The 13,813-nt window shown below is 39.8% G+C and overlaps 1 protein-coding gene across 4 annotated transcripts in view; it reads right to left on the bottom strand.

Moving 5' to 3' along the window:
- Positions 1-13,813, bottom strand: part of LRBA (LPS responsive beige-like anchor protein) — a 364,869-nt gene that overhangs the window by 70,820 nt on the left and 280,236 nt on the right. For all 4 annotated transcript variants that reach the window (XM_081208302.1, XM_081208305.1, XM_081208304.1 and 1 more), the window contains exon 47: positions 11,765-11,917. In XM_081208302.1, the coding sequence (XP_081064428.1) occupies positions 11,765-11,917 (153 nt within the window). The remainder of the gene's footprint in view (positions 1-11,764; positions 11,918-13,813) is intronic.

Below are 13,813 nucleotides of genomic sequence, written 5' to 3'. Positions count from 1 at the left end.
CAGGTCCATTTGAGGTCCCTGGAGCATCGTCTAGCACGAGTTGTTGTAGCCTAACGATATGGCCAGAACACTTGCCACTGTGAACTCGACTCCTCTTGATCCCTGCCCAACGTGGCTGGTAAAATCTAGTAGGAGAAGTTCACCCAGGCATTTGATGGGTGAGATATACTGTCCCTGACAACCTTTAAATTATTAGCTGTGAGGATATGTGACTGCTTAAAATTGTTTTTATTAAAAAAATTTAAAAGTATTGTTTTGCTATTTTGTTGTTTGCCACCCTGGAGTCTTGGGGGAAGAAAGGCAGGATGGAAGTTTTAATAATATTAATAATAATAAGCCTATCTATGAGAAGTTGCAAAATGACATCTGATCTGGGAGAAATTTTAGAGGGCTGTCATTTGGATCTTAACTTTCTGGATTCTTTAGACTAGAGGATGGAGGTGCACTCCTCTTTCTACCCAAGAGATGATTACTCAGCTGCAGTCACAGTTCATGGTATATAACAAACTATATAGAGATATATGGCTCACAACCTAAAATTTCTTCCTGAGCATCCAAGCTAATGTTGCCAGGAGAAAGAAATAGAATTGATAACTGATTAGTGCTTCCTTTACTGGGATCACTTAAGAGCTTTGCCTACTGCCATCAAGCCAGGTCCTGCCTGGGCTTGCAAGAGCATCTCCTAGAATGGGATGAGGAAACTGGGACCCTCCAGATGCTGTTGGTCTTTAACTCACATCAGCGCAAGCATAGTTAATGATCAGGGGCGATGGGAGTTATAGGTCAATAACAAACTGGGTTTTTAATTCTCAACCCCACCAATTGCCTGAGCCCTGCAAATTAATGTACTAAATCTTAAACTGATCATTTATTCATTGAAAGTGTGCAGTTATTAATCCTGCCCTTGTTTTGACTGCAACAAACAATAAAAAGCCAACTCTTTCTATTTATCTGTAACTTTTGCTCACAGAAACTGGATACACAAAGCAGGACTGAATACATAGATTCTCACAATTATCTTCACAACCATTCTAGAAATATATATAAAAAATAAGTCAATCTCATTCCTCCCTGACTAGAACACACTTCCATGTCTGCATCATTTGAAGTCTGTTGAGAGCTGATGTTTGACATAAATATTCTAGCTGAGTTTTAAAAGTTTGGAAACTTAGACAAGTGTGTACTGAAAAGATTTTAATACTAGTTAATTTGTGATGGCACACCCACCAGTGTCAGAAAGCCTTGACGTACTCATTATCTTGGAATTCATTTGTTCTGACAATATTTGTGGCTGCTAAAACAACCACATAATGGTCACCTAGTAAGACAGATAAATTGACTGCTTAAGCTTCACAGTAACGTCTCGTTGCCTGTAGCACACTTCCTCCCCTAGACAATTTCGGAGGGTTTGCCCCACCATCCTCCAGCAGTGCCAAAATTCCTCACACAGATAATTTAGATAAAGAGATAGATTGCTGCCCTTTGCTTAAAGGATCCCCCTTCTCCCTATTCACCCTTCTGAATAAGTGCAGTATTTCTTTCCTAACACAACACCATTAAGTAGAAGCCACTGGGAAAACAAAAGTACCTAACTTTTTCACATCAACAGAGTCCTTAAGGTTTATAAATTTTGCTTTGAACTCAGAAACTGAAAATTTCAGAATCTACAAACTTTATGAATCCTGAAACTTTGGGTTTGTTTTATGCTTCAAGTTCTACCTTTTTCATCCAACCACTCATATTTATAGCGTATCACGTGTGGATTTATCTGCACTACTCATAATGCAAGTATGTAACCTATACACATTATTGTATGAACAGGAACTCCAAGTAAACTCCAGTCATTCAGAATTGTCCTTCAAATTTCTCCCCAGCCTCCTGAATGACATGACTTCGAAATGTAATGACTAAAAGGTCAGCACATGACAGTTGAGCACTTGTGACCCCAAATTAAGAGGTATTATGCTTTATCTACTAATCAGTGAGTCACAAATGTACAACTTGCCCCAAGAACTTAAGAATTCCTGAGATTTGTTCACACATCATTGCCTAAAATGTAGACTACCTAATCAGATAAAGGAAAAATGAATTTACAAACCTTATTGAATGCTTATACTCTCTCTCTCTCTCTCTCTCACACACACACACACACGTAAATATTTTATGATTCCAGCATTCAAAGCCCCTTTACCCTTCTCTACATATTATCATCACCACCACTATAATCTTTTAAGTGCCTGGAAGAAAACAAAGTGATGTACTACATAAAAACACAAAACTGAAAACAACAAAACCCTGCCTGGAGGCTTGCAGACTAAATACACAGACCCATGAAAAAGGGGGCAAAAAAAGATAATGGAAGAAGAGACACTAAATTAAAACATCTCACTCAATTGGAAAAGGCATGTTAAAAATCAATATTTTACGAAGCATCTGCCTTCTTTTAAAGTGGGAAAGATTGGATGGCAGAAATCACAGAATTTTAGAGTTGTTCTAAAGATGGAGGTCATCTCACATCTAGCAGCAATGATTTCCAAAATAAGCTGCTACTGAAAAGCAGAGGGAAAGGCATGTGTGTGAAACAACAGATGAAATCTCAGTCCAGCTATGAAGAGTGCAGAACTTGAGAAGGAGTAAATAAAAAGATAATTTAAAATTAATCGTTGATTTTTGTTATGTGCATGCTGCCCCAGATACCTTGAGGAGGAGAAATTTTGCTATAAACTTTGAAAATAACATCAATCTAAAAATGTGTATTATTGTATTAAACTCAAGAACCATGAGTTAGGTTGCTGGTTGTAGCATTCACAACAACATCATCATCATCATCATGTATGTATGTATGTATGTATGTATGTATGTAAATACAGTGGTACCTTGGGTTAGGTACTTAATTTGTTCCGGAGGTCCGTTCTTAACCTGAAACTGTTCTTAACCTGAAGCACCACTTTAGCTAATGGGGCCTCCCGCTGCCGCCACGCCGCCGGAGCACAATTTCTGTTCTCATCCTGAAGCAAAGTTCTTAACCCGAGGTACTATTTCTGGGTTAGGGGAGTCTGTAACCTGAAGCGTATGTAATCCGAGGTACCACTGTAATATGTATTTTATGTGTATTCCCCAGAGTGGCTGGGGAAACCGAGGCAGATGGGTGGGGTATAAATAATATTTTTGTTATCTTTTATTTTAATACTTCAATAATTTGTTTTTTTGTTTTGTTTTGTTTTTTGGCTGCTGGATAAAAGGGCAGAGGCTAGACAAACTGCTGTGCATGGAGAGATGTCCTTTTCTATCCTTGAGACCCCTGGCGAAACTCACAAAAGCTCCTGTATGTGGAACTTGGTGTGGAGATGGAAGCTGAATGCTGAATGGGACAAAGCTGTGGACAGGCTGATTCATCCACCTTGAGTTTGTCCATAAAAAGCAAGCCTAGAGCGAAAGCCTCGGGTGATGCCAGCAGTTGTAGGAGAACCTTTGTGGTGTCCTGCACTTTCCTGTTTCTAGCTATCAGAGCCTGCCAGATAAATCGTAAAAAAATTAGACAAATCCCTTTGTTTTTATGAACTATGTTTTCTCCTTTCATTTTTATTTAAGAAATAGTACACCTTTCTGAAAATATCTTCCAACAAAAGAATTGCACGAGCCGCTCAACTTGAGGCTGCATCAATATGCAATATGAAGAAGACTTACTCTAGGCAGTAAACTGAGAGGGGGTGGAATCACTCATTTGTACTTCTCTATTAATGCAGCCTATAAAGCAAGGAAGATGTATAAGGTAAGGGATGGGATGGCACTACTGTCCTCGAGGGAATTAAATTCAAGCAGCATTTCTTCGCTTGACTGGGGAAGTGTAAGATAATGAATGCTGCAGTTTCAAGAAAAAGTGAAAATAGCAGGCACGCTGGATGAGAGATTTTATTTATAAGAACGACCCTGGTGTATATACAGTATTTGTAAATAAATACAAAACTTTTTTATTTCTGAGTCTGGTGTAAGGTAGTCAGGTCTAAGGGAATCCGAGAAAAAATGTTATCATGGTGACTGTAGATTAGATAGAGATATAGATAGATAGATAGATAGATAGATAGATAGATAGATAGATAGATAGATACAGATACCAGTTTTGCAGGTTTCATTTCTTTGTCCAACTCTAGCAAGGCTAGGAAATGGAACACAGCATGGGGCCAAACCGATAGGAGCTCCAATTAAATTCTAAAGAACAGTGGATTGGATCCAGGAGAGTGCTCTCAGTTGGCAACAACTCCTCTGGACATGACCCAACACAAACAGGTTGAAATCATCAAATCATGTTGGAGGCGAGCCAAAACCTGTTTTCCCCAAGTACACACTTTTACCTTTTCCTATATAGCTGCTGCTCACGCCTGTCGAGTAAAGTGCTTGGGGGACACTACTGCAGGGAGACAGACGCTACCACTCTACACTAGATGCTCTCTGCTCCAGCCTTTGACCAAGACAGGAGGAAAGTGCTTCTGCACGCAGAAATTAATTGTACCTGCTCACATCCCTTGTAAAATGACACTTTCTCTCCTACCCAACCCACATGCCATTACAATATATATTTTTGGTGTTAATGTGTATGCATGGAGCATTAAGAATCTCTGTCTCTTTGTTGCTGTGTAGTTAAGAGACCATATACTCCCAAGCCAGGAATGGCTAAGCATGTGGCTTCTATAACTCTTCGTATGGAAGAGATAAGAGTAAGTGATTGTAATGGTGCCATTTTGCTTAAGTATATGAACCTATAGGCACAGCATGATTTCCACACTTATCATTATTGGTTTACACACATTTTGATGTCTCAAGGTATCAAATCTACTTTAACATTAAACATGCTCACACCAGCCTGTTACAAGAGAATATACTATCACTACTAACAACATTTATTTATACCCAAGTGCACTAGATGCCACATAATAGAAAAGGCACTCTGGCCTGAACAAAACAAAGAAGAAAAAATAAACTTCAGAGTGACAGTCAAATGCTTTAAGCACAAGACTTTCCATTTACATCTGCAGATCTGACCACTGGAATATCAGCATGAAAGAAAATGCATGGTTTTGAAAATAACTGTCAGTTCTCTAATTAATTAATTGCTTATGAAGGAGAAAGGCAAGGCACTTAAAAACAAGAACAGATCGCCTGGTTAGAAGCCCAGAATACTGTTACCATGGTAGCTGGCAGAAACAGTAATTGTTTAGTGTTTTCTAGATTAGGCAAAAGTCAAATAAATTGAAACAATGCAACATATCAACCACTTTACTAGTCAATCAGTCACAATACTGATTTTACTCCCATCATAATACATCTCCCAGCCCCTTCAATTCAGTCCAACATATATGGTTCCTTTAATAAATTGAGCAAATACGGGGACCCATCTCATCTACTTGTTCTGAGAACAATAGCTGCAGACTGTGCCTCAATCCAGTTCTGTCCCTAATAAGGAATTCAAATTCCTACTCTAGTGAGGTACTCCTTCCCCACCCTCCCTAGTCGATGGCAAATAATTTTCCTTGAGAGAAGATCTCCAGGCTGCCTGAAGTCTTTCACTTTACAATGATCACTCACTGGGAAAGGCTCTAGCCTGCCCTGGATCAGATACTGAGGAGGACAAGAAGAAGAGGAGTTTGGATTTGATATCCTGCCTTATCACTACCCGAAGGAGTCTCAAAGCGGCTAACATTCTCCTTTCCCTTCCTCCCCCACAACAAACACTTTGTGAGGTGAGTGGGGCGGAGAGACTTCAGAGAAGTGTGACTAGCCCAAGGTCACCCAGCAGCTGCATGTGGAGGAGCGGAGACGTGAACCCGGTTCCCCAGATTACGAGTCTAGCACTCTTAACCACTACACCACACTGGGAGTATGCAGCCTGCCACCTTTCCTTTCAAGTGATCCTGTATCTCAGAAGTTCCATTTATGCAGGGGAGCAGTTTCCATACAGAGTTGGCCTCTAGGCTTCAAGAATGCCTGCATTTTTGCATACAAACTAAGTAACTGAATTCCGTGAAATGCTTTAAGTAGCTGAATTTTGAAATGGTGTCACTAAGAGAGATTAATGGAACCCTTCTTCAAGAATATACTCAAGACTGTCTACAGGTGGACAACCAAGGTATCTGCTTTGGGAACCCTTAATCATGAAGATGACCTGAGATCTAGGTCTCAGGAAAAGTAATATCCAGGCCACGCAATCACTCGATGCTTGACACTGACCCAAGGCCAGCATCCAAACTGCTGAAACAATATATCACAATTAACAGCTCCACTGCCTCATCAATTGCTCAAGGGCACTCTCCCTTAAACGGTCTGTACCTAAAGCTGGGGATATACCTGCAGGCCACCTAGGGCTGTCAAAGCTCTACCCCTTTAAATTTCTGCTTGTTCTTAGCATGGGGCAGGAACCTAGATCAGCCATGCACATGCTTTGCACACAAAGGCATCTCCATATAGGGCTGGAGAAGACCGCTTCATGAAACCCTGGACAACTGTTAACAGATAGTTGTGCTATAATTTCAATCACTCCTCGACACTGGCCATGCTGGCATGGGCTGATGAAGGTTGGAGTCCATCAACACCTGGAATGAACAACTTTGGTTATCTCTAGAGTCTTCTTCTTTGGTGATCACTCGTAGCTGACTAAGATTGTCTTCCATAAACACAGTTTTAACAATTGAGTCTGTAAGTGACTGTGGAGGCCAAATCTGGATCCACATATCCTTCCACAGTGGGGAAGTTGGTTTCCGGACGGGAGTTAATCACGGTGTGGATTTGCCAAGCATGCCTTTCTCTTAGCACGTTTCTCCTTTGTGTCCTGAGTTCGAGTGTCTTCAAAGGCTGTTCTCCAACTGGAGCACTCACAGGCCAGTGTTTCCCAGTTTCAAGTGTTTATACTACATTTTTAAAGATTTGCCTTGAGACAGTCTTTAAACCTCTTTTGTTGACCACCAGCATTACACTTTCCATTTTTAAGTTCGGAATAGAGTAATTGCTTTGGAAGACGATCATCAGGCATCCAAACAACATGACCAGTCCAAAAGAGTTGATGTTGAAGAATCATTGCTTCAACACTGGTGATCTTTGCTTCTTCCAGTACACTGATATCTCTAGAGTAGACAATAATGAGCTATAAGGGTCAATGACAATATAAGAAAGCTTCCTACAGCTGGAGTATTCAGCCCAAGCGACGGCCTCAGTTCCTATTTCGGTACTCAGTTGAGCTTAAACCCTTGTTGAAACAGAAGTCATACCTTACAGCTCTCACAGATCATGCAGAATCAGACCTTCTCTTACTATCTGGATTCCAACTTCCTGAAATCAGATCTCTGTCCATGCTACCTTCTCAAGAGATTCATTAAGAGAGACTCTTGATGGCAGTACTTGCAGCCTATGTCAGAAGTGTTGTAGAATAAAGTCTCATTTACGGTACATTGTGGGTAACAGTTTCTGTTATCTTTTGAAATGCTAAAACATCACGAAAAATCGCTGTAGGCTTGTAGGCAATTTCACGGTGCGGGTGAGCTGAATCTTATAGGCAGTGTCACTCCATAATAAGCACAACCAGTCTCCACGTGAAGCAGTCTGAAGCAAGCTGCTTCGGGACAGCACCCTGAGAGGGGATGTCACCCTGAGAGGAGAAGAAGCCACCACCCAAAGTGGCAAGACAAGTGAGAGATTGGTGGGCAGGTGGGCTGCGGTTCTCATCATCTCACTCACCAGTAGCACTTGCTACTGCTGGGAGCTCACCACTGCCAAGCGCTTGCCACCTCCTGCTCCTCGACTCCAGAAGCTGCAGCAGCATGCTCATGGGTGGCAGCACACTCCTCTACTTTCCCCTACACCCCCATATTCCACCCCCTCATTCTCTTTGTGGCAGGCCAGGGGCAATTAGAGGAGCATGCCACTGCCATGAGTGGGACACTGTGCAGGTCAAGGAGCAGAAGATACCAAGCACCCAGCAGCACCTTGCAGTGGCAAGTGCCAGGCACCAAGCATCAGTGAGGGACAGGAAGTGGGGGGCAGTGCCAGGGTTTTTGCCTCTGGCGGCAAAATGTTCCTGGCTGCCCCCGACAATAAGAAATTTGTATAGATTGCCCACCAAACTAGTATAATCCATGAATGAAGTACAGTGGTACCTCGGGTTAAGTACTAAATTCGTTCCGGAGGTCCATACTTAACCTGAAACTGTTCTTAACCTGAAGCACCACTTTAGCTAATGGGGACTCCTGCTGCCGCTGCGCCGCCAGAGCCCGATTTCTGTTCTTAACCTGAAGCACTATTTCTGGCTTAGTGGAGTGTGTAACCTGAAGCGTATGTAACCCGAGGTACCACTGTATGGTCATTACAGCTTTAGGATACAACAGGTTAAGTCATGGAATGACTGAAGCAATAAATGGCAAAAAGCAAGGTGACATTTAAACAATTTGACAGTTAATCAAAATAAGCTTAGGGGAAAAAATACTGTTAAATTTGTTTACCTTTCTAAGGGTCGACAAAAGGAAGCAAAACATACTGATCAAGCTATACAAAATGTGAATGACTGCACTGAGGACCAAAAATCTAGTTTCTGCATCTGAAAATGTTATTTGGAACATTACATGAGCAAAAAGCCGCCAATCATTTGGCAGTACACCAAAAAGACCTGGCTATAGTTCTCCGTGCTACGAAAACATTCAGGCTAGATTGCTACAATGCACATAATGTAAGGTTTCCTTTGAAGACTTCAGAAACTTCAAGAAGTTCAGGATACCACAACAAAGCTAATGACTGGGAGTAAGAGTAAGGTACCTATCATATCAGTTCACTAGCTACAAATTTGCTTATGTTTCTAATTCAAAGTACGTAAACAGTTTGGGACTGGAAGAATATCTGATGCCATACAAGTATGCCCAGCCACAAAGCCCATCATGAGGAGCCCTATTAAGGAAGTTCCTTTGCCCATTCAACTCTCTTCAATGGCTTTTGAATACCAGCTGAATATATTGTTGTCCTCCCAGATTTTTAAAGGGGATGCTAACTTTATCCTTTGTTACAGTTTAAACTTGATATTATTTTTTTTTTAAAAAAAGGATTAACCTTTGGTTTCATAAGTTACTGTAGTTTATATCCTCACATTTCCCCCTACTTCTTTCTCCCAAGACAAAGGCAAAGATATATCTAAACTGTTTTAATGAAACCCCATCTTGTTATTTTTTAATACTAAGAGCTAGATTAAAGTAACTATGTCTGCCAATTAGCATTGTGAACCCCTGCTATTGACCTGATACTGTACAATCTGTTATTATGTACTGTCCTATATATCATCTGTTCCCCTTGCTGGTCTATTCCAATAAAAGACGGACAGCTGCAACACTATATCCCTGTTCAACCTGAGGACCATCTGACTTTAATTGTAGTACACAGCTTGATGTGGGTCTGGTTATGAGAAGCCAAAGTATCACAGTGTAATAATCTGGAAAAGCAGAAACCTGCCAGGCACAGGGCTGAAACAGAGGCTTGGGCTGTCTGGTTGGCTGATGGGATGTAGGAAATATGATTAATGAGCAAGGTATAATGATATCAGGAACCCGATTAGCACCACAAAAAGGTCACAGATCAAAGCAGTATGCATTTCATGAGGTCTAATCACTGTAGAAAAATCTGTAAAACAAACTGAAGGGGGGGGGGAATCTGCATGCAATAGCTTACAAAATGGGCACTTAAAACTTCTATCGTTATTTATTGTGATCTAGGAAGTTGCAAGGATGTAATAAATAGACAACTCTGCTTTTTTATAACATTTAAAATGTTCTCGTGTTATTACAAAGAATTCTTTGTCAAAGTATTAGAATTTTTTAAAATATAATTTTCCTCACTACTCACATTTATATAATCTTACAAAAATACTAATTAGACAGCTGACATACAGTCACTGGAGCTATGTAATTACAGAAGCACAACGTATTTTGCATAACCCCAGAATAGAACATTAATCATGCAATTACTCAAATAAATTACTTATACATTCCATTTCATTTGGACTCAACAAATGCAAGGCCTTGCACAAAGAGTAAGAGTCACATGTAAAACATCAGGTATGTGGACTTCCCTTTTCCCCATCCCACAGAATATATTTTTATGCAGGGCAAGAGGAAATCTATGATGAACTCCAAAACCAAACTTCATCTCTCTCTTAATTAAGCAAGGAAGATTAGAAGGTTTGCTATATCTGAAAAAAATACCAGGGGTGGGGAAAGAAATGGGCTGGGGAGTATAATGGTGCTTTTGATGCAAGCACTACCTTTTCGTACCATAGAAATAATTTTCACCTCATTTATTTGTTACAGTATAGGCCACCTTTTCTCCTAGGAGCTCAAGGTAGCATACTCCCCACCCCAATTTTATCATCATAATAACACTGTAAGGAAGGTTAGCCTGAGAAGCAGAGACTGGCCCAAGGTCACACAGTGAGTTTCACGGCTGAGTAAGGAACTGAACCCTGGCCTCCTAGGTACTAGTCCTTCATTCTAACCACTACACCACACTGACTGATTTCTTTTCTACAGTTAAATACTACCCTCCCCCCCCCCCGCCACATCATGGAGTTCAAAGTAATTGTACATGAGGTTCCTGGATAGCATCCCATGCAGGCACTGACCAAACTGAGACATACTTAGGCTCATATGCTTTCATTCCATGGTCTATTTAACATTATATGCATTTTTGTATCACAGAGAGATATGATTCTCATCCTATAACTACAGAAATGGGCCTTGTCTTAATACCTAAGAAATATTAGGTGGCATAAAATACAATAAATACAAGAAAATATTTACAATCTCCTACCCCATTTTTTTCATACTATGTCACGTAATGGAAAATAAAATCTATCAGGCTAGAATAAAATAATATATTTTTGCAATACATTGCAAGGTATGGAATGGAATGGATGAACCCAGATTTGAGCAGCTGCTCATGCAAGCTCTTTATAAAGTATGATAGAAATAACTGAAGATGTATTTAGGAGGAAAACATCGGCGATTATGACCAAACTAACAAACAGAAATGGGGCTGCAAGTGAAGATGATTGGCCTGTTACCTCGAGCTAACCCATATGGTAAAGCTATCATGGAAAGCAGGTGTGTGCTTTCAGTGGCTCATTACAGATAACAAAACTCAAGTGAGATATAGCTAAAGATGCAAATAATTACAAGTTAGCACAAAAACATTAAAGTGAAGTGGTAGGTGGAAAGCAGGTGGTTTGAAATTCAACTTTTAAACTTGTTACAGTTAACATACATAAGGGTAATGGTGACCTCTGAACCAAAACTAATCAAATGCCTAATGTGAAGACACGAACATTTTGTCTGTCTATCACTATAATAACAGTGTCATCAGTAATGCCAGAAATATATATGTGAGAATATAATAAAGGTATCCCAAAAAACTTACATTACATTAAAACAATGAGAAAAGCATGAGGGTCTACTGTTTAGGTTTTAAAAAAATCTCACTAGGCATTCCCAAGCCTATGAGTACACCTAAAATAGCTCTTTGGATCCTAGGCTTCATAAATTTTAGCTTTACACAGAACAAAGGGACTAATCTCATTCTCTAAGGAAAGACATTTCAAGCACCAGCTCTTAATACAGAGAATAGATAACGGTAAAGGTACCCCTGACCGTTAGGTCCAGTCGCGGACGACTCTGGGGCTACGGTGCTCATCTTGCTCTATAGGCCAAGGGAGTCAGCATTTGTCCACAGACGTTTATCTTACCAATCTATTTATGCGAACAAATTCTTCTGGCGTTTTGGCCCATGGTGGAAGTTCAACATCAGACACTACTGTTCCATCATCCATCACTCCAAGATTGTAATTATTGTAGTTGACAAACATCTCAGGGAGATAATAAAATTCAGGAACCAGCTCCTATGTAAAAATGAAAACCAACATGTTAAAACGAAAGGAAAACTTTGCGTGCGCACGCACACACACACACAATCACTTCCCGCCTTCTCACAGAACCTCCAGTGAATGAAAAACTACTTCATCAACAGAGGGATAAAATTAGATACATTTTATTGGGGCTGGCAACATGACCTCTCCAGAAAGTCTTATCTGCCACCATCCTTATAGTCTCTGCAGGGCCAGGTTTTATTCCTTTTTGTACCTTTTCATGCACCATGCCTTTCAAACAACTTTTACTTTTAATCTGGGCATTTCAACCCTATAATTCATATTTTGTTTTTGTTTTTTGCCAGAAAGAACAAGTGCTTTTATTGTTTTGTATTGGTGATTGATTGATTGATTGATTGATTGCCAAGAGAAGATGCCCATACAAGTATAGTTAATAAAGAAAAACTTAAACTAATAAGCAAGTCCCACAATGGCATTTCACACCCTGAAACTTGCTTAGCAAAACCAGCCAACTGCAGTAAGTAACTTCTGGACTGCAAGTATCACAATCTATGAGAGCAATCTCTTTGCTAACAGCAATAGCAACAATACCCATTAAACAATGACTAATTTAAAAATTGAATGGACTCCTCTTTTAGAAGCAGAATGAAATTTATGGGTTCAATCCACTTACTTTAAATATGGATTTCAATTCAACTTATAAAGTTGGTCTGTTTGTTGTCAATTGGTATGAATTGCTGATTACAAAGAGTCTGTTCAGCAATAGACAAACCCAAGCAGCTCTCTAATGCAACAGGACTTTTGTTATTTTCTGAACACCAGCATCCCTGCCCCAGAGCCACATGGCAAAAACTGAGTTTTAAGAAGCAGCCATACATATAGGCAATTGGCTGCTTTTTCTGAATACATGTATACACTGTCTTATGTTCATGTTGGAAAATGTGGGGCACACATGTGTTGACTGATTACTATTGCTTTTCTACTTTGTGTGTTTCTAAGCAAAAAAAAATTTTTTTAATTATATATATATGCTATAACAGAACATTATATAAATGTCTCAACTAATGAAGGCACAGTTAAAGCAAGCTTACATTTTTGCAGGAAATCTATCAATTTCTTGTAAGGGGCACTTCATGAATGGAAAGGCTTAATATTTGTAATTGCTCCAGGAAATTAGTAACTGGTGTAAAATTGGTCTTCATTCTAACAAGTGAAAAGTGCATGCTATTTAATAAGCAGAAAAACACATTATGTGGAGTAGCTCCACTGGCTAACTATGTAAGAGGCCCAGTAGATCAGATTCTAAATCCACTCTTGACATGGGTCAATGGATCAGTGGTCTTCCAGATACCACCCTCAGGGTCAGCTATGGCCAGAGCAGTTTTCCAAATAGCTGAGTGCAATGGCAGGTCATCAGATTATGGACAGGGTCAGCCCAGAGTTCCCGGAGAACAGACAAGACGAATCAAGCAAGAATTAAGCTATTATCACCTCAGTGCTTGTGAGAAAAACTTCAGATATGCATCCTATATATTTGTATACAGTCATGCTAATTAACCTATAACAAGGTCAAAATGAGTCTGTGACACAAAAGAAAAACATGCTAGCAAATTATTTGGAGGCACTTTGTTGACTAAACTGCATCCATTAAATTAAATGTAGTGGTTTTTAAAATCACTTAAAATAACAACCACACCACATACGTCTCCCTGATCACCTACATGAATTGTAATTAATCACATTTAAATCAGTTCCAAGAGGGAAAAGTGAGCTATTATCATTATTAATTATTTAACATACATCTTGCCCTTTCTCCCATATGAGCCCAGAACCACAGACAAGTGGTAAAACAATTAAAACTTCTGAAAACTATTCCAATATAAAAACAGGCTGGAAAGAATCTCTACT

Source organism: Podarcis bocagei, assembly GCF_964188305.1.
Source record: "Podarcis bocagei genome assembly, chromosome: 9".
NCBI lineage: Eukaryota > Metazoa > Chordata > Lepidosauria > Squamata > Lacertidae > Podarcis > Podarcis bocagei.
Note: the sequence above shows the minus strand (reverse complement) of the source record. Positions and strands in the feature narration are given on the sequence as shown.